The sequence below is a fragment of the Cotesia glomerata genome, linkage group LG5 (genome assembly GCF_020080835.1).
Source record: "Cotesia glomerata isolate CgM1 linkage group LG5, MPM_Cglom_v2.3, whole genome shotgun sequence".
Taxonomy (NCBI): Eukaryota; Metazoa; Arthropoda; class Insecta; order Hymenoptera; family Braconidae; genus Cotesia; species Cotesia glomerata.
In genome coordinates, this window is record NC_058162.1 from 7,114,871 (window position 1) to 7,135,444 (window position 20,574).

General features: G+C 27.6%; 1 protein-coding gene across 9 annotated transcripts in view; it reads left to right on the forward strand.

Annotated features, from left to right (window-relative positions):
• Positions 1 to 20,574, forward strand: part of LOC123265418 (phosphatase and actin regulator 2) — a 169,516-nt gene that overhangs the window by 43,045 nt on the left and 105,897 nt on the right. For 4 of the 9 annotated variants that reach the window (XM_044729145.1, XM_044729144.1, XM_044729147.1 and 1 more), the window contains one exon: positions 1,742 to 2,773. The exons of 4 other annotated variants lie outside the window; for them this stretch is intronic. In XM_044729145.1, the coding sequence (XP_044585080.1) occupies positions 2,374 to 2,773 (400 nt within the window). In that variant the 5' untranslated portion in view covers positions 1,742 to 2,373. Of the gene's footprint in view, positions 1 to 1,741; positions 2,774 to 20,574 lie in introns of those variants that run through there. One more of the 9 variants, XM_044729146.1, reaches the window with a different exon arrangement.

Genomic DNA, 20,574 nt, shown 5'->3' on the forward strand with positions numbered 1-20,574 from the left:
ATATGAGAGGAAAAAGTTTTATTGGTCTATACTTTGATCCAGTTTCTCGGCATTCAAATGCAATCACTGGGTTATTAATTAGGTTGTAAAAGTTTTTTATATTTAAAAATCGTTTTTTATTTATAAAACGTGCTTGCGGTTGCTAGTGCAATACGAAGATTAACTTTGAGTACATAAATTTTTAAATACTCACTTAAAAGTTTCATGAAAAAAAATTTTTTTTATATTTATTTGAGGTAAGGTAAAAGCCCCAATAGATGATCATGTACCAGTATATGATCACTCCATGTATTTGTATACCTATATTTGTGAATATAGATATACAAATACATGGAGTGATCATATACTGGTACGTAATCATCTATTGGGGCTTTTACCTTAGATATTTATTAAATTGTGAATTACTTTGATGATAAAAAAGTTGTACATAGTATGAGAAAATTTACCTGAAAGCAGATATTCGATTAATTTATTTGCCAGGGTGACGACTGAACACTTCAAAATTTTAAAATTTCCTGACTTTTCCCTGACTAAAATAAAATTCCAGAACCTACAAAAAAATAATGGTTATTCAAATATTCGTTATAATTGCAAATTATTTTAAAAATAATTTTTGTATGCTAGAATTCATATATAATATTTAGAATTGAATAAAAATTTGGAATTATAAATTATGTTATACTTTTTTGCAGATTTTCAATTATTCAAAAAAGATTAGTTTCTTTCGATTAAATGTTTATAACTTTTAAAAATACAATAATTGATATTATTATCATTAATCATTGAGAAGTTATACTTCTTTTTTATTATTAATTATCCATACATTTAGTTTTTTTAATATTATTGATCACAAAAAAAAAAGAAATATAAATTAAGAAATTAAATAACATTTAATATTAAAAATTATCTAAAATAAGATTTTTAAAATGCTATAGAAATAATTTATTATTTCTACAATATTCTAGTTTATTTTTTTAAATGAACTAAAACTTCCCTGACCCAACTCAAAACTCCCTGACTTTTCACTGGCTATTCCAGAAATTTCAAATTCCCTGACATTTCCAGGTTTTCCAGGTCAATCGCCACCCTGCGATTAATTTATTTGCAAATAGATGAAATGATAATAAAGAAAAATATATATTTAGAATTGTAAAAATTGGAGTTGTACAAAAGTTAAAATTTGAATTATTGAGTTGATTATTTTTAAAAAAATTTTTTGTTTGAATTTATATAATAAAAATTTTAATTGATAATTGAATAGTTTGAACTGATTACAAATAATAATAATTATAATAATTGAATAATAATAATAATAATAATAATAATTTTAATTGATAATTATATAGTTTGAACGGATTACATACATTAGAATTTTATTAAAGAAAAATTTTTACTATTTGAAACAATAAATTTATGAGTAAAATGATTTTATTGTTTTTAGCGCTTAAAATTTTTTAAATAATTGTAAATCAAAAATTTTTTAATAATTGATAATAATAACACTAAAATTATATTATATTTAAAATTTTATTAAAATAATTATGTGTTCAAAATTCTTTCCAAAAATCAGTCTTAAAAATTTAATAATTTAATCAAATTTTATTAAAATAATTATATAAATTCACATTATGAAAAAAAAATAGTCATTAAAATTCTTTTATTTTTCTTCATAAGCTTGCAATCAATTTCATCTTTGAGTTTTCTAATTTAATTTTTATTTGTATCAATTTCCAAAAACTAGGCTCTTAAATTATTAAACAGTAAATAACTAAAACGAAAAATCAATACGATGCACATTACACATTAACTTGCTGAATCAACTAAACAAAAAGTTTTTCAGTGTCATAAATGCCAATTATGAATTAAAAATAACCAGTGACTTATAATTGAAATAAAACCGACGAATGAAATAAAATATAAATAAAAAATAATGTTTAGTGTAATTAAACGCTCTATGAATAACGAAATAATAATATAAAATATAACGTAGCAGCTATCACCGTTGATAAATCGAGAATGTAGAATCAGAATTAAGGAGGAAAAAATAACAAAAACAAAAGTGTTGATACAAATACATAAACAAAGTATCTTTAATTCCTGGAAATACAATACAATTATTAAAAAACAATAACTTGAACTTTTATTCTGCTACCTCAATAACAAACTAAGGAATATCAAGACAATGACTAAAAGCTCGACAATTAATACTCAGTCAATAGAGTAACAGCAAAAAGTGAAAATACCAAATAAAAAAAAGGGACCATAACTATAATTAACGACAATGGTGAGCCGTAAACAAGAACGGTAACCGGTTCGCTTGTCTCATAAGCGCCGGTGTTGATAAAATCAATTGTCCTAATCTCTATCCAAGAAATGTCGATTCGTTTGAGTGGTAGCTTGTTCCTAATGCCATCTTCTGGATTGCAAGATAGCAACGAGAAATCAAGTGCCAATAACTCGCCCAATTCAAACTCAATCTCAAACTCTAACTCTGGCAACAATGAACCGAACAACCAGCATTATCAGCATCAACACCATCAACAGCAGCAACACCACCAGCAGCAGCACAATCAGTATCACCATCATCAAATGATGACCAAAACGGTGACCATTGTGTCCGCTGGACCCCAACGTAGCAATAGTTTGGATTACCTAAATTTTGAGGAAAAAAGACAAATTCTTGCGTCCTCACTCTCGCTCAGTGGATATATCACTGGTCCCGCGGCTGTTACTGCCGCGGCTAAAGAAGTCGTCGCTAATACGGTTGTTATTGGTGAGTTTTTGGAAATTCTTCATGTTTTATTAAAAATGGATCGAATTTTTTTATGTTTCTGCTTGGATCTTTTTGGTTGAACTTTTAAGTAGCAAGTTTTATTTCAGGGACAAAGTTTAGGTAGCATACAAGTCTATAATAATAAACACGGAGAGGAAAGAACAAGTTAAACAAAAGAAGAGTGAAAAGTTGCTTTACTTGCTCTGATTTTTTTTTTATTACATTTTGTTTTGGTTCTTGAGTCAAAGGACTGAAGAATATAACATAAGTTAACTCTGAAGCTAAGATACATTTTTAAGGTAGTTGTTGCGTGATAGGCATTTCAACAGAAAGTCATGAAATTTTTTTTATTGAAAGATAAATATATTAATAAATCACTACCAGAATTTCAGATCAACTGACCGCACCGTTTTTGAGTAATTAATTTTCGAAATTGCATCTTTTACACGTAGAGGTATAGAGAGATGATAAAGTTAGGATAAAATCTTCCGTACCACTCGAGTGGGCCAAAGATTTCATACTAACTTTACCATCTCTCTATACCTCTACGTGTAAAAGATGCAATTTCGAAAATTAATTACTCAAAAACGGTGCGGTCAGTTGATCTGAAATTCTGGTAGTAATTTATTAATATATTTATCTTTCAATAAAAAAAATTTCATAATTTTCTGTTGAAATGTCTTTCACGCAACAACTACCTTAATGGGCTTATGATTATAACGCCTATTCTCTTGAGAATTTTTTGAATAACCGAATTTTAAAATGTGAAAAAAATTCTTGCCTTTCATGGTTATCTCTTGTTCAATTGAAAAATTTTCAGTTCTAACTACAAGTTTATGATCGACAAATTCAGGAAAATTTTTCACGCCTCCTAGGGTTCGAAGCATCTTAATTTTTTTTTAGATTCTTAGAAAGTGAATACAGAGGCTCAGAAAAATTATAAAACTTCTAGCGTGGCGTCTTTGTATTCTAAAGAGGAAAGTTGGGGTAAATTTTCATTGCAAACAAAAATAAAGAAAATAGTTTTAGTTATTTTACGAGTTCTATGAAAACCAGAGTGAAAAAAAATTTTTTAGAATAAAATAATCTTCTTGCCACAAAAACATATATTTTTGATAAAAAATTTTCTTATCGAAATAGTTCGTCGAATAGATCAAAATTATTTTTACTTAATTCAATTGAAGCTATTCATATATTTAAATATTTCATATTAAAGGCCGATATTCTTTTTATTGATGTCATTTTATCAAAAACTTAACAAATTGAATGATTCATTTAAAATTCTTTCGTCAAAAATTTTTTTTCTACACTGAAAAAAAAAATTAACTTGATTCAAGAGAAAAATTCTTGAACCAAGAAAATAATTTTGAAGAGGGTTATTGTCTTGAATCAAGTAAAATTTTCTTAAATCAAGAAGATAAGTTCTTCAAAATTATATACTTGATTCAAGAACATTTTTTTTTCTGTGTAAACAATGTTTTTTTTTCTCAATATAAATATAATTTTTTTAAAAAATATCTTTGATATTTTTCTAAAAAGAAACTTCTTGATATTTTTAGTGTACAATTATACATACGCAATTATAACTATCAACTGTTAAGTAGATTAATAGTCGATAAAAAATAATAATCGAATACCCTGAACTGACTCATCCATCCATATTAATATATAAATAAATACATAAATATGAATGTTTAATTTACTTGTAATCTCTTGAGTCATGGGAGTTTATAAAGCATCCTACTATAGGGATTGCATCACAATTGCAGTACATATAGTTATAATACATATATACAACTCCTCTACTATCCATGCAACTGTATACGCAACGTTGCCGCAACTATGGCGACCATGAGCTTTAATTGCTACACAGTTTAGTATTGGGTAAAGTAAATATCAGAAAGGTACCCACGATAATGAATAAATACAAAAGACAAATTCAAATACATACACTGAGATACTTTAATTCCTTAATTCCTTCTTTATACTTAGTAATTGTTAATACTTAATTATTAACTAACCAACCACTCGACTACTTGACTCTTAATTGCGGTTACCCAAGATTAAAACACTTTGAATAATTTGCTACATTTAATGTATGATAATAATAATAATAACTGGTGAATAGAAGTGAAGCCTCAAGGCGATAAATCTTGAGCCACTTTCTTCTTGTTACTTTTTTCTGGTGTTATTATTTTTAAAAAAATTCGCTGACCACGCGAGAGATAGCGCCGCTGGGAAAGGTCCCAGATAAATGGCAACAGCGCTGGCGGAAATCATTCATTGAGCCAGGAGCCGCCAGTCTGGACAGCATCACCATCACCCGAGCTACTCTCTGTACCCAGCCTGTATTCGATATATATATGTCATTCTCAGATAAACTGATACATTAATGTATACAATATAATACAATCATAAATATAATATGAATATTAACATGAACACATGCAATATCAGTACAGAGAATTGAATTTGTGTGTTCTGCATTGACAAAAAATTTATATCAAAATATCGCGTTACTAATGCCAAAAGGGCGTATAAAAAAATTTATTTTGTTCTAGTCACAGTAGAAACCTTAAAAATTAAGAAATTTACTGTAGAAATACGAAACTAATTTTTTTTGATACGCTCTTTTGGTTTTAAGAAAAAAAATTCTTCGAGCCAGAAATGCTTTTATACAAGAAAAATTTTTATTTTATTTTCTTTCTACATTTAAAATTTAATTTTTTAAGTTTTTGGCCATAAAAATAATAAAAAAAAAAACTGCATTCATAATATTCTAACTAAATTCAATAATTCTTTGAATTTTCGGAAATTTTCAATTTTTTTCTGAAGTTTAAAACGTTCCATTTTTGAAGCAACCAGAAAATAAAAATAATTTTTTATATATGCCTTTTTGGCTTTAAGAAAAAAAAATTATAACAAGAAATACACGTATAAAAAGATTAAAAAAATATACAGAATTTCATTTTAGAAAATATTTTTATTTTCATTTTTAAATAGCTTAAAATATTTATGCATCTTTTTTTTTTTAATGTTTTCATTCGTTTATTTCTTATATATTTTAATATATCGAGAATATTCTAACGCAATTTCGTATCTCAAAAATTGGTATACTCGAAAAGTAATGATATAAATATTTTCACTAATAATCAGATAGGTGATTTTTAAATAATTGTATTTATTATCACACTTTAAAATTATTATTCAATGTATTTAAATAAAAATTTCACTATTAAAATAAGTCACATTTTTTTTTTTTTTAATTATGAAAGCATAAAAAGTAGTCAAAAAATAGAATTACAAAGTTCCATCAGAATACTTTTGATTTTAATCATAGTTAGATTGTATAAAATATATACAAAAAACGTCCAAAAGGTAGCTATTAAAAATTTATTATTAATTGATTTAATACATTTTCTATATAAATTATTTTAACGAAGGTATGTGATGCCTCAATATGTTCAGTTGTCAAGTTTGCTATTTGTATTTATATATCAGACTAACACAATAATAATCACATGAATAAGGATTCATCACATACTTGCACTCATGTGTACGGGTATGTATGAGTGTTAGTATTACTTTACTATTATTATTTATTATATACAATAAACTGCTAAACTTGCTGGACCGTCTCCAAACTCTCAATAAACTCATTTCATTTATTCAAGGTTTCTTACTGTATTTTTTACAGTAAGACTTTGTTAAGAGCCATCCAGACCCTTCATCCCTTGTCAGTTTTTTCTACCTGCTCATTCAGAACTGCATGTTGTTAAGATCACTACACCTGTTACTGCAATAGAAATGTAAGATACGTTGAAAAAAAAAAACTTGTGTCAGTCGATTGTAGGCAAACCGTTATATTATGTTAAATAAGATTTATTAATTTTTTGTTTAAACTCAATCTTATCTCTTATCTTATCTTGTCTTTCCTTTGGGTAACTTTCCATCATATCAATAATATAGACTTTGTTTCGATATTATTTATTTATGAGTCTTTTTTTATTCTCTTAGTTGTTATTTTTAGTAATTCATTCAAATTCTTTATGTTTCCGTGTTTTGAATAACTTGTTTAAAATTGCAAACAGAGTTGTAACAATTTAAATTAAAAAAAAAAAATATGATAATTAAATAACTTAATTTAATTCAATTTTAGAAAACAATATTAAGTAATTGTTTGATTTCATTTTCATGGTCACATGATTTTTTTTCTGTTAAACAATTAAAAATTAATTTTTTTTTTTCAAATTAATTTTCCAATAAATTTTAAAGCTTTCAGTTCTAATAACATTTTTGCTTACTAAAAATCGTTAATAAAATATTTTCAGATTTTACGAGTAGAAACTAACAAAAAAAATTATTTTAATATCAATTAATTTTTTTAATAAGTATTTTTTATCAAACCATTGCCATTTTTTTTAATTTTTCTATTTTTGATATTTTGAAAAAGAACAAAAAATTGTACTATGTAAACTTATTTTTTTTTTTTTTTAATTTAGACTGATTTATTTTTAAGAAAAAAAAATTTTTTATAGGTTGTGTCGTAATTATTAAACACTATAAATGTATCATAACTTCAACTGACATTTCCTATTATTAATAAATTAAAATGATACATCGGAAATAAATCACATTTCGATATAAATTTATTGTATGTTCGGAAATATTTATAATACCAAACTGTCATTTATCTCGTAACTTTTTCATAAACCAAAAGAATTTTATTTCATTGTCATGACATTTATTATTTATTCCTGAAAATTGATTTCCATAAATATATATTTCATATTAAAGCAGCTACATATATCAAATCCTTCAAACAAAGGTCATCAGTGACAATGACTTAATACTTATCGACGAAAGAATTTTTTTTAACATTTTTTAGCAGAAAAGGAAAAAAAATTTATTCAATGAAAAAAATAATTAATTAGAACCGGATATTTCTCTATCCATTGGTATTGCACAACTTGCTCAACACCACAGTTGTGTGTAGCAGAAAAATAAAACTTTACATCACTAATCACATATAGTATATAGTAATTCTTTGTTAGGTGAGAAATTAATTATACGTCGAGTATATAAAGGAGGAATCTTCTTATTGCATTGAGTCATAAGTAAAGTATTATCCAATAATTATTGTGTATTTAATATTATACATACATGCATCGTCATTTTAAATTACTTATCAAGGAAAAAAATTTAATTACCTCTGTTACTATTAAAAACACTTTTAATCATCGTTAGCAAAATATTTTTGTTTTAAAACTTAACTTCCTTATAAGGAGACGATTCAGTAATCATGTGCTCTCTGTCGGAGATTTTTAACATTAATTTTGGTCAAAAAATTATAACTGAACAAATATGACCATATCAAGCTATATATGTCCTGATATATCTTAATATAGCCTGATAAGGCCAATTTTTATAGATTTTCATTTCAAGCCATAGGTGGGCATATCAAAAAGATTTTTCTTCCATTTAATTTGAGTTGATATTCTAGCTAAAGAGTTGAAAGATACGGGAAAATTTATGATAATCTTTTTTATAGGAAATCAAATTCTCAACAAAAAAGATCACGATCAATTTTTCCATATCTTTATTTCTTGTTTTTTCCGCATCTTCAATAATTAGCCCAGAATTTTAATTTAAAATTTTGAAACTAATATGATTAATTTATCGTGAAAATGTTTTAATTTTCTAATAAAAATGTTTAAAAAAAATCTGGAAAACGGTTGACCCTAAAGGCCATCCTTGCAACTTCCCGCCAATTCCATATCTAAACGCTTGAAATTGCACTTATGACGTTTCTGAGCTCTTCGAGCTCAAAAATACAATTTGTGTGTTATTTTGAGCTTTCCAAGCTCAAAGAAATAGCTTTTGTATGCTTTTGAGCTCTTCGAGCTCAAAAGGCTGATAGAAGTTTAATAAAACAGTATTTTTTGAATTTTCAAACTGCAATAATTTCTAAATGAATAAATCGATTTTCACGCGGTTGGCAGTATTCCACGCACTTTTTCAAAATCTATTATATACTTTTGAACACAAACTGATCGAACCGAAAATTTTAGAGAAATTTGAAAAATTCACTTTTTCCGAATTTTTTCGACAACAATAACTCACGAACCAATCAACCAATTTTCACGTTCTTGGTAGCGATCGACGTGATTTTTTGGGCTCTAATAATTATTTTGTTTCGTCAAAAATGATCCGAAAAGAAATCTCGAAGTTATGTAAAAAAAACACTTTTTTTCGAAATTTTTCGTTTTCGATAACTCGAACGAATCAACCGATTTTGATGGGATTGGTGGCAATCGACGTGGTTTTTTAAGCTCAAGAGCTGATTAGTTTTTGGAATTGATCGGCGAAGCCGTTTAGAAGTTATTCCAAAATAACGATTTTTTGAAAATTTTATTTTTGAGATTTCTCAAAATCTAGCGAACAGAATCGATTCAAATTTTCACGAAATTTAATGGCAATGATACTCTTTGGATCGCCACTTATTTCGATCCGATCGGCCGAGCCGTTCAAAAGTTATAAAAGGTTTACACACACACACACACACACACACACACACACACACACACACACACACACACACATACATACATACATACAGCGGCACGGACACCATCGCGGGAATAGTCAGAGAAGCTTCCTGTGACCTTAAAACGTCGAGATCTGATGAAAACTCGATTTTCGAAAAACGGGGTAAAACCAACAACTTCTTGATTTTTGAAAATTTTCAATTTTCTTAGCGGGAAGTTAAAAATTAAGTTGAATTTCATGATTTTTTTTTCTCGTCAAAACGAAAAATATTCTCAATTTGGTTACACAATAGAAATCGATGCAAAAAAGGGAAATAATATATGATAATCTTTTATAGAAATTATTTCCACAATTGTGCAAAATTCATATTAAACTAATAATATCATAAATATAAAAATTATATGTAAAAAATTCAACTTTGTAATATAAGTGTTGAAAAAAAAATTTTTACTTTTCAAAAAAAATTTTATATATTTTTGTAAGAAAATTGAAATGATATTTTGATGAATTCATCATTACAATGATTATATGAATCTATATTTATTGAAAAATATGAATCCATAAAGATAAAATTCACGAGACTAAAATACCTTTTTTTTTGGTCGGGCAATAAATTTTTTCAAGGTCATTTAAATTAAAAAAATGAAAGGGTTGTTTGACATAACTTCAACAGGCCCTTAATTGGTGTCATAGTATTGATATGGAATACAAATAGGCCCCTGATTGAGCAATTGAAGATATTTCACGGTATGAAAGCCATGAAAATTCGAAATGCACCTGTAAATATATTTTGAGAAGCGCAGGACAACCATTTATCGATCCTAACGCACAGCAGCTTCGTATTCGCCGTCTGTTCGTAATTTTCCATACACCCTCTGACTCGACGGTGTAGATGCGAGATGCGAGTGTTGGTGTTAGTGTTAATATATATGTATATGTACATAATAATAATATTTGTTCTCTTCGTTCCTATCCTGTTTCGTTCCTGCCAGACGCACAAGGTGTGTCATGTGCTTCTGTTAAAAAAGACTCCTTTTTTGTACGCAGATGCTATCCTTTCCCGCACTTCTCTACAAAATTATCATATTTTTATAAAATTTATAAAAAATATTTTATACTGCCTTTGGAAAAATTTACATTAAAAATATTTACGAATTGTTTTATGTAGCAACAAAATTTGGTATTAAAAATTTTTTGATTTTAGTTCGACTTGACATTTTGGCTAAAGAGTTATCGATACAGGAAAATTGATAAGGACTTTCCTGGTAGAAGATTTAATTTTCTACAGAAATAGTCTCTTGTGGTTTTTTTTGTATCTCTGATATTTAGCCCAGAATTTCGATTCCAAGGTTTTAATGCAATTTTTAAAATTTATTGGAATGAGTTTAAATCTATATTATGGTTAATATGATAATATGGTCCGCGGAGTGTATGAGGCCCACCATTGCAAGCATCGAATGTTTGAAAACGATGCTTATAATTTCTAGCAGCAGGGCATAATTATCTTCTTTAGTAGTAATACTACAGAAAATAATAATGGTACTACAAGAAAATTTCGCAATAATTTCATAATTTGAAACTAAAATAAGTAAACTATTTTTTCCGCCGAATATGATAAAACATAAGAGACACGAAACACTTGATGCATATTTTTTTTGTAGAGGGTTAAATTTCCTATAAAAAAAGGTTTATTATGATTTTTTCGTATTCTAAATACTTAGCCTAGAATTTGAGATTTGAAATTTGACAAATTATTTTATTTTTTACGTGGTCAATTATTTGAGAATTTATTAGAATTCTCCAGCAAAGTTATGTTAATAAATATTCGTCATTATTAACTAATGACCGAATTTATATTTTAATAGTTTGTATTCAATACTAAAAGTACAATAACATAAAGTTCTTTCGGAAGTGAATTGAAAGTCTTCTCGAAAAATATTTCAAAGAAAAAATTCGGCCAGCCAAAAATTTTTGGCATCTTTTCGCTCAACGGAAAATTATTAATCATGTTTAGTAGAATTTTATTAAAATTTTATTTAGTACAATTTACAATAAAAATGTATCCAGTTTTCGGTCGAGATTTCAATTATTGCCGTGCCAACATTTTTACAATTCAGATAACAACCAGTTCATTTATCAGGCAAAATATAAATCGCACAAATATTTACCAATCGTTTATTTATAAAAAACCAAAAAAAGAAAATAATAAAATTAACAAATTATTCTGTTGCCCGCAATTAAAAAATATTTGACGTTCTAATTAGCAATTAGTGGGATAAAAAATATTAAAAATAAATAGCTTTATAAAGTCTTTAATGGAAGTAGTTAATATTTTGTTCAGTTAATTATTATTAATTTTCTTAAAGTTGAGTTTATATTCTCTGTTTTTCGCTATTTTCGAGACAGGAACGTGTGTTCGTTTCATATATAATACATTTTAACTTTAAATGAAACTAGATCAAAGCGCTTAACTATCTCGCTTTTTCTCATTATTTTATTTCACTTTTACACTTTTATTTATATACATATATATTTATTTCACCTTTTATACTTAGTTTACGTACAGCGAAATTGGAAGCTGTTGAAAATAATGACAATGGTATACTCAACAAAGCTTGACGGTTCGTATTATCGCTTTTCATAATGTATTATTATCATTTATCATCAATTTTGTTCAAGTGTTTTTGAATAATAATAATAATAATAATAATAATAATAATAATTATTATTATTATTATTATTATTATTATTATTATTATTTTTTAGTCAAATTTATCTCTAATGACAAATTTAGATACGAATTTGAAAATAAATTGTCTATGTCTGGAGGGAATACAGGCTAACGAAATTATGAATAGAGAAAAAACTGTTGTATTAGACTGGATAGCCAATAAACTGAAAATTTTCAATGACTTACGCCAGAAAAATATCTATAGAAATTATTATTATTATTATTTATTAAACTTTTTTCGATTACTGAAAAAATAATTTAAGTTATTGTTTTTACCCCGTTTTTCGAAAATCGAGTTTTCATCAGATCTCGACGTTTTGAGGTCCTAGAAAGCTTCCCTGACTATTCTCGCGATGGTGTCTGTATGTATGTATGTATGTATGTGTGTGTGTGTGTGTGTGTGTGTGTGTGTGTGTGTGTGTGTGTGTGTGTGTGTGTGTGTGTGTATAAACCTCTCATAACTTTTGAACGGCTTGACCGATTTGATCGCGGTTGGTGCCATTCGAAAGGGTTTGACTAAACTTAGATTTTGAATACGTTGGACTGATTCGGACCGATAGATTTTGAGAAATCTTAAAAAAAACTGCGAAAAAAAATTTTTTTAAATGTGGTTTTTTTTTTAATAACTTTCAAACGGCTTGACCGATCAATTCCAAAAACTAATCAGCTCTTAACATCGAAAAACCATATCGATCGCCACCAAGCTGGTCAAAAACGGTTGATTCGTTCGTGAGTTATCGTTGACGGAAGAAATCGAAAAAAAGTATTTTTTTCAAATTACACCGAAATTTCCGGTCTGATCAATTTGTGTTTAAAAATGTATCATAGAATTTGAAAAAATGCGTCGAATACTGCTAACCACGTGAAAATTGGTCCATTCATTCAAAAGTTATTGCGGTTTGAAAATTCAAAAAATAGTGTTCTATTAAACTTTCATCAGACTTTTGAGCTTGGAGAGCTCAAAACTACACGAAAATTATATTTTAAAGCTGGAAGAGCTCAAAAACGTAATAAGTGCAATTTTGAGCACTTACTTACGAAAATAGCGGGAAGTTGCAGGGATGGCCTTCAGGTTCAACCGTTTTCCTAATTTTTTTTAGAATGTTTATTCATAGTAAAAAGTTTTGCGTCAATGCGCCAAAAAATTTTGTGTTAAAAATTTTTATGTTAAATATTCAACACTTTTTTGTGTCAATTTAACACTTTTTTGTATTAATTTAACACAATAAATGTTAAATTTAGATATAAATGTGTTAAATATTTAACACAAAATTTTTTGACGCAATGACGCAAAATTTTTTACTGTGTTAATATTGACTTAAAAAATTATAAGTAATTTATCACAAATAATGAAACATGAAATTTATTACTGTTGATCAATTTAAATTACTCAATAAAATTACCGATGAGGATGAATAAATATTGAAAGGTAATAAAAAAGTTATAGAACCCGATATAAAAAAAAAAAATTAGAAAACACTTTATTCGTATTCCTGTGTTTATATATTTAAATCTCCACATTGAAATGAAATGGCACGTTAAGATTGAAAGAGTGAACATGTAATTTATTTGTTGATCGCGCAAGAATGCCATCGATAAGCTATACTCCAACGTATCCTCTTGTTATACTATGTGGACGTATATGTAGACATTCTGTACACACCATGATACATAGTAGGTAAATAAAACAAAATAAAAAGAGTAAAGAGGACGATGCGTGACGCAACAAATAATTAGCTTGTGCCTGCTTGCAAGAATAGAAAAAGATGCATCGCGTGTTAGAACATAAAGCTACTTTTAATTTACGCTCAAAATACACACAAGTACAAGAGTACAGACTTTACTTTGAAGAAAAAAAAATAAAAAAAAATATCTTACAATAAACAATAATTACAAACACTCGGGCTGAGCATGCGTTGTTAAAACAATTTTTTTTATCCAATGAGTATATTTTATTGCTCTTAAACTATTACTGTACTATACTGTGCTTACATGTATGCTTTGTATATTCATATGATACATAGTAAAGCTTAATGAGTGTAAATGAGACCCAAGTGTTATTCGAGAGCCCTTTGTACATCTACAGAGCGAGAGCATTCAACTCACTTGTAATTACCCGGGAATTATAAACTATAATTTATTGATGTATTAAATTATCTATGATATTTAACTATCAAATATTAATATGGCTTATGAAATATTTTTAGAGTTTTTTGCTCGTTAAATCTTCATAGCTTGCTACAGTCATTACAATTATGTTCATTTTTTTAAATTTTTTATTTCAATATTTTATTGTGAGAATTTTTAAAAAATAATTGTAAAAATTTGTAATTACTTTATTAAGTTTTTGTAAATAGTCAGTCAACTGTAATAATTTTTTTAGTAGATTTCTAACTATTGCTTTTGTCCTCATAGTGGAACTTTCGAAAAATTTTGCTATTTTTTGACTCAGTTCGTCGAGCTGATTCAGAAAATACATATGGTTCAAAAGTTTATATATTTACGATATAACGCGCTGTTGTTCGTACTTTCGGTAATTTATTATCGTTGTTCGGACGATAGCGTCTCTAATTCGTAATGGATCTTCTCCAAACTCAACATACTTAATTTTTAGACGAATACCAAGGTCAAGTTCAAAAATGAGCTTAATTGGTCAAGTAGTTCAGAATTTACAGGGTTTCAAAATTTTCAAAATCGTAAAAATTCATATTTTGGCAGTTACTTTCGCGGATAACTTTTTCAGGTAGTACTACCGGTTTTAGAATTGACTTCAGAATTTAATGAAATTTGGCATATTGGTACTTTATAATATTATAATTAAGCAGTAAAATTTTTGGAAGCCTGTCAAGTCCTGAAAAAAATATATATTATCTGCATATTTTTGCTTTTACCATTGATCCTTATGGAGAATCACAGACTTTATTTTATTTAACAAAACTGGACGTTCAGATTCTTATAAAAATTAAGACAACGAGAGAAAATAACATCTAGAACATATTTAATAACAATCAGTATGGTTTCCAAGAATATAAGAATATTTATTAATAAAAAACATTCAAAATTTATCTCTGTCTCTCTTTCTCCAACGTGATTTAGTACAGGGAAATCTACTACGTTAATCAAATAAGGTTAGGTTTTGGGATTTGACTCTTGTGGTAACGGTAGTACTACCTTAATGAAATAACTTATCGAATTTTTGTAAGTTGCATTTTAACGCCCATTAAACGAGCTTTAATTTTTATATCATTTTATTCTCCTCAACTGAAAATAACCTATTCGTCTGAAGATATTTAATGAAATTTTACTATTGCATTCATTTTAACTTAGGAAGAAGGGATTCCATCAATGTGATTAAAGTATTTGTATTATTAGTGTTATGATTTTATTTAAGTAGAAAATCCATTTCGACTGCCGAATGGCACTTTTTTTTATTTTACTTTGAGTTGATATTTGATTAAAAGGTCAGAAATACAGAAATACGAAAAAATTGACAACAACTTTTCTTGTAGGGATTTAATTTTCTACAAAAAACTTCTCTTATAATTTTTTCGTATCTTCAATATTTAGTCCATAATTTTAAATTTAAACTTTGACAAATTATTTGCTGAAAAATATTCTATATTATAAATTAATAATCTAATTTCTATTTTTATAGTTTTGACTCAATACTAGAAGTATAATAACTCATAGTTCTGTCGAAAACGGGATAAAAGCTGTTAAGATCTGAATACTGTACGGAAAAATAAAACGTTTTCTTGAAAATTTACTTTAAAATATTCATAAAGTTCTTCCGTAGAATTTTACTGAGCTGAAATATTTTACTCTTTTCAAGAAATTTTTGAATTTAAGAACCAGTTGTCTTCAAAATACTTTTCTTGGGTCAAAATTATAAGAAAAAAAAAACTACGAACTAACAAGAGTTTAAATTAAAATTTAAATGAATGACAATAACAAAAATAAAAAGAAATGACGTAATAACTGTAAAGATAGTACGTAGACAATCGTTTGTACGTTTGTACGCATGTGTTTAGCCCTCTGTCAAGTGTAATGACCGGGAGTCATGAGCGAAAGTTTAATCTGAGGAGTATTATTATTATGAACATAGTACACAGAAGTAAAGAGAGAACAACACAAAACAGAATATTATTATAAAATCTCTCACGATATTCCTCCTGGGAAATATATTTCAAACAACTGGAGAATCTTTGTATTTTATGTATCATCTCGCTGATATTCATACCCAAGATGCGTTCTCGGCAAAGAATTTTATTTTTACTTTATCGTAAATATAATGACGCGATAAAACACTGTTTTATGCAGCAAAAAAGCAGATTTTTCATTTACAAGCCCCAGATATGTTAATTCTTTGTTTTGAAAAAGTTAACGGGGTTCTAATGTTCTGGAGTCGTAAAATTATGAGTTATGGTTCATGAGAACGAGGAGAAATAAAGGGGTTCTGACAAAATGTTGATGTCATTCGATATATACAAGCACTAAGTCACCCTGAATAGCCGTCAAGTGCAAATCGATCCTATTGGGGTAGGTCTTTCTCCCTTACGTGCACGAGACGAGGAAATATTTACCTCCATTCCTTCCAGACGTTATTGCGTCTAAGGTCGTCGCTTTAGACTCATTTGTCTTCAGTTATTTTGAATAAATTATGAAGAGAAAACTTTCCTTTCAAGAATCTAAGTTCAATTACTTTTCAAATAATAAAATATTTGGGAAACTATTTTGGTTTTAAATAATACAAAACTAAAATTATGAGTTTTTTTTTTATTTAATTTTTATGCAAACAAAATCAAAAATTAGAACTTTTTGGAGTTAAAAGAACATTTTTTATACAATATTATTTTAAACTATACTTTTTTTTTTTTTTTTTTTTTTTTTTTTATAGTCAAGAATGACCAATAATTGTTTTCTCTGACTTTTACCAACGTTAAAGTTGTTTGTTTATATTCTTGAATGTGTCAACTTGGTAGAAAAGAATTTAAAGTTTGTTTTCATTAATATTCAAAAGTTGCTCAAAAGGATTTTAAGAATTTTACTTTAAAAGTTTAAAATTTTTAGTGACCCCTAAAATAGTCAATTTTTTGCCCCACCTTAATAATTGAATCGTTTATTTGAGAAACCCCACAAGTCATATGGAAACCTCATATAACTTATGGGGTTTCTCAAATAAACGATTCAATTAGTCTAAATATTTTTCTGGATTTGTATAATTTACTTAAACAATTGTTGAATCTCCAGTCATCTTAATGATAAAAAAAAAGTTAAATTTGAGTACATATTTACTAAGCATTAGACTTCAATTTAATACAAATTTTAAACACAAAAAAGTAAAGTGTATAATTTGAAAAGAACTTTTAATGAATTTATTTAATAAAAACTTGATATTTTTTAATACAAGAAAAAAATTCTTTTTTGCTATTCAAGTTATTAGATTAGCTCTACAGTACTGACAGAATCGTATTACCGTTTCTTTGAAGTCTCTTTGCATTAACTCGAGGAGTAAAGACGAATAAAAAAATTTATTAAGGTAGATACATAAATATATACATGTATATACATACTCTCGACAAATATAACGATCAAATCAGTACTAATAAATGAGATAAAAAGAAATTTCTTATTTTTTATCTCGTTAAATTTAATTAATTTATAATACAGCAATATTTAATAATAAAAGTTTCAGCTGAGTCAGTCACATCGTAGATTTGTGAATAAAAACTATTTTAGCAAGGCGATTAACGCTGTGTGCGACCCACTAAGTAGATGATACAGCGTGCGACATTCCACAGTATTGTTAAGCCATTATCAAACGGAAACGAGCTGAGATCCAAGATTCAAGATCCAAGTGTGTGTAAGCTCATGGCAATTTACCAGAGAGTTTAGTTGTCGAGGTTATATTACTAATTTCTCTCTATCTCTCTCTCCCTCTTTTCAGTTCCTATTTATTAACATTTTGCAGCATCGGTTTTTTATTAATAAACGCTTTTATTCCCTCACTCTTTCTCTCTCTTCCCCTTCGGAACTTCCTTTCCTTTTCTCTGTAACCTCATTACCGTGCACTAACTTTGTATGTTCATAGGTACATACATACTTCTGCAGCAGTTCAATTTACGATCGTTGTTAACTTCCGGTTTGAATCTAGAACCCGACAGCTACCGATGTGGTTTCACCGAGCATCCCGCGATTAACGGATTTACCGCTTTAACTTTGTTCATTTATCGGTTCTGTATTGTGGAAAATGGATGTGAGTTTTCATGTTTTACTTTGACTAGATTCATTTATACACAAAAGTGTTATTTTTTTTTCCAAATTATATTGATAATTTTGTAATAGCAAGGAGGATTTAAAAAAAATCAAAAATTCAAGTTCTATAACAATGTCAATATTAATAATAATAACTAGCTGACCCGGTGAACTTCGTATCACCTACAATATATTTTATTACACCTTTTGACCAGCGATTATCAATCTTTAAACTCTAATCTACTTCGATAAAGAATAAATACTGGCTGTATGAAGTGCGGTTAGAATTTTATCAAGTTATTAAATGAAACTTGCTTTTTATTATCGCCTGAAAATCAAGATCCTAAAAAATGAACACTGAATTTATGAAATTTTCTTTTTGTCCATATATACAGAAGATAGGCGATTAACAATTTTATCTGTCGATTTCTTTAGCTGAACTTTCGGGCTTTCCAAAAATTTTATTCTTTCAAAACCGTCCCTGAACTATAGCGAACTAAACAAAAAGAAAATTGTTGAAATCGGTCCAGTCGTTTTTAAGCTTTAATAGCGAGACTAACGCTCAACTACTTATTTTTATATATATATATATATATATATAGATAATAATAATAATAATAATAATAATAATAATAATTATTATTATTATTATTATTATTTTATTTTTTTTTTTTTTTTTCGATTAAAGTTAAAGAAAATTTTACAATAGCTGCGAAATAAAAACCGGAAAAATAAAAAAACCCAAGAAATTGAATTTCGCCTTGACCGCGTCATACTTGTAGCGAGCAGGGTCGTTGATATTGCAGCAGCCTCGACGAGTGTTTACCCTGTCGACCGCAGAGACTAAAATAGATTCTGAGTCGATCCCAAGCTCGATTGCCAGTTAGTGGATTTTTGATGCTGCTACTGCAGTTTTGCCTTGACAACACACATAATACCAGACAACCCAATTCATCTATCAAGTGAATACAATACACACATCACAAATAAAACAAAATAAAATAACCGTAATAATAATAATATTGATTCTATTCCGCCATTCCTGCTCTGTATGTGCAAAGTGCATCGACATTGACGCCCCATTCTTCAGCAATTACTCAAACTTAAATTAAAACCAAGATATTCCTCCTCCTTATCCTCAGCGGTGCTCCCTGGCAATTATTTTTTCCAACTTCCACCGGAAGTCAAATTTGAGATTTTTTAATTTTGTACGAATTTATTTATCGACCCTGGCAACCTTCCAGTCATATTCATTAATTTTATCTTTCTTTTTAATCATATGAATATCTAAAAAATCTAATATACTTCTCCCATCTATTCGATAATAGTAACGACACTTTAATGAATCCCAGCATAAAATTGAGATGAAATATATGTGAAGCCAATTTATTCGTAATATGATTGGTTAAATATATTATAAGCATGAAAATATATGCAAACTCTGTATTCAGGCGCGCGCTTGCGTGCGCAAATTATATTCCAGTTAGGGGTTTATTCGGAGTGAATTTTCACTCCCGTCAGGATAAATCTCATTCAGATTAACTCTGCATTTTTTTTTTATCGATCACTTAATAAATATGGATTCTAATCCAAAAATCATCAGAGTTAAGAGTTTCTAGACTAAAATATATTTTTAATCAGCTGAAAAAAGTTTCATATGCCAAATTACTGACAAATACTTCTAACAATTTATCTCAAATTTAAATTCGACTTTTTTGGAACATTGAAACAAATTTTCATTAAGATTACTCTGTTTTCAAGTTTTGTTGATAAAAATTTCTTAATAAATAAATTACTTCGAAGGAAAGTTATCAAAAAATGCTGTCTGTAGAAAAAAAAAATATTGATGCAATTTTTTTCAAATATTAAAACTTATTCGTCATCTTAATCTAAAAAACAAAATTGCATTTATTTTCATGATCTTGAAATGCACATTTTACAATTTTTACGCGAACAACTATTTTTTTATATTTTATAAATGATGAAGAATTCACTCGGTGGAATTTTTTTTATTAGTAATATTTATTAGACTAGACCAATTAAAAATAATCCACTCCACAAATTTTTTACAGTGTAGCTTGGATGAAAAAATGACCATTTCGTAAATAATAAATCTAATAATCACGCAGACAACAGTCAGGGAGATTGAAAAGTGGGAGGGAAAGAAGAAGCAAGCGGAAATTACTCTCTGTAACGAAATAATATCTCAAGTAATTGCAAGTACTCTCGTTACATCCAGTTGTGGTTCTTTACGGCTAACTGTAGA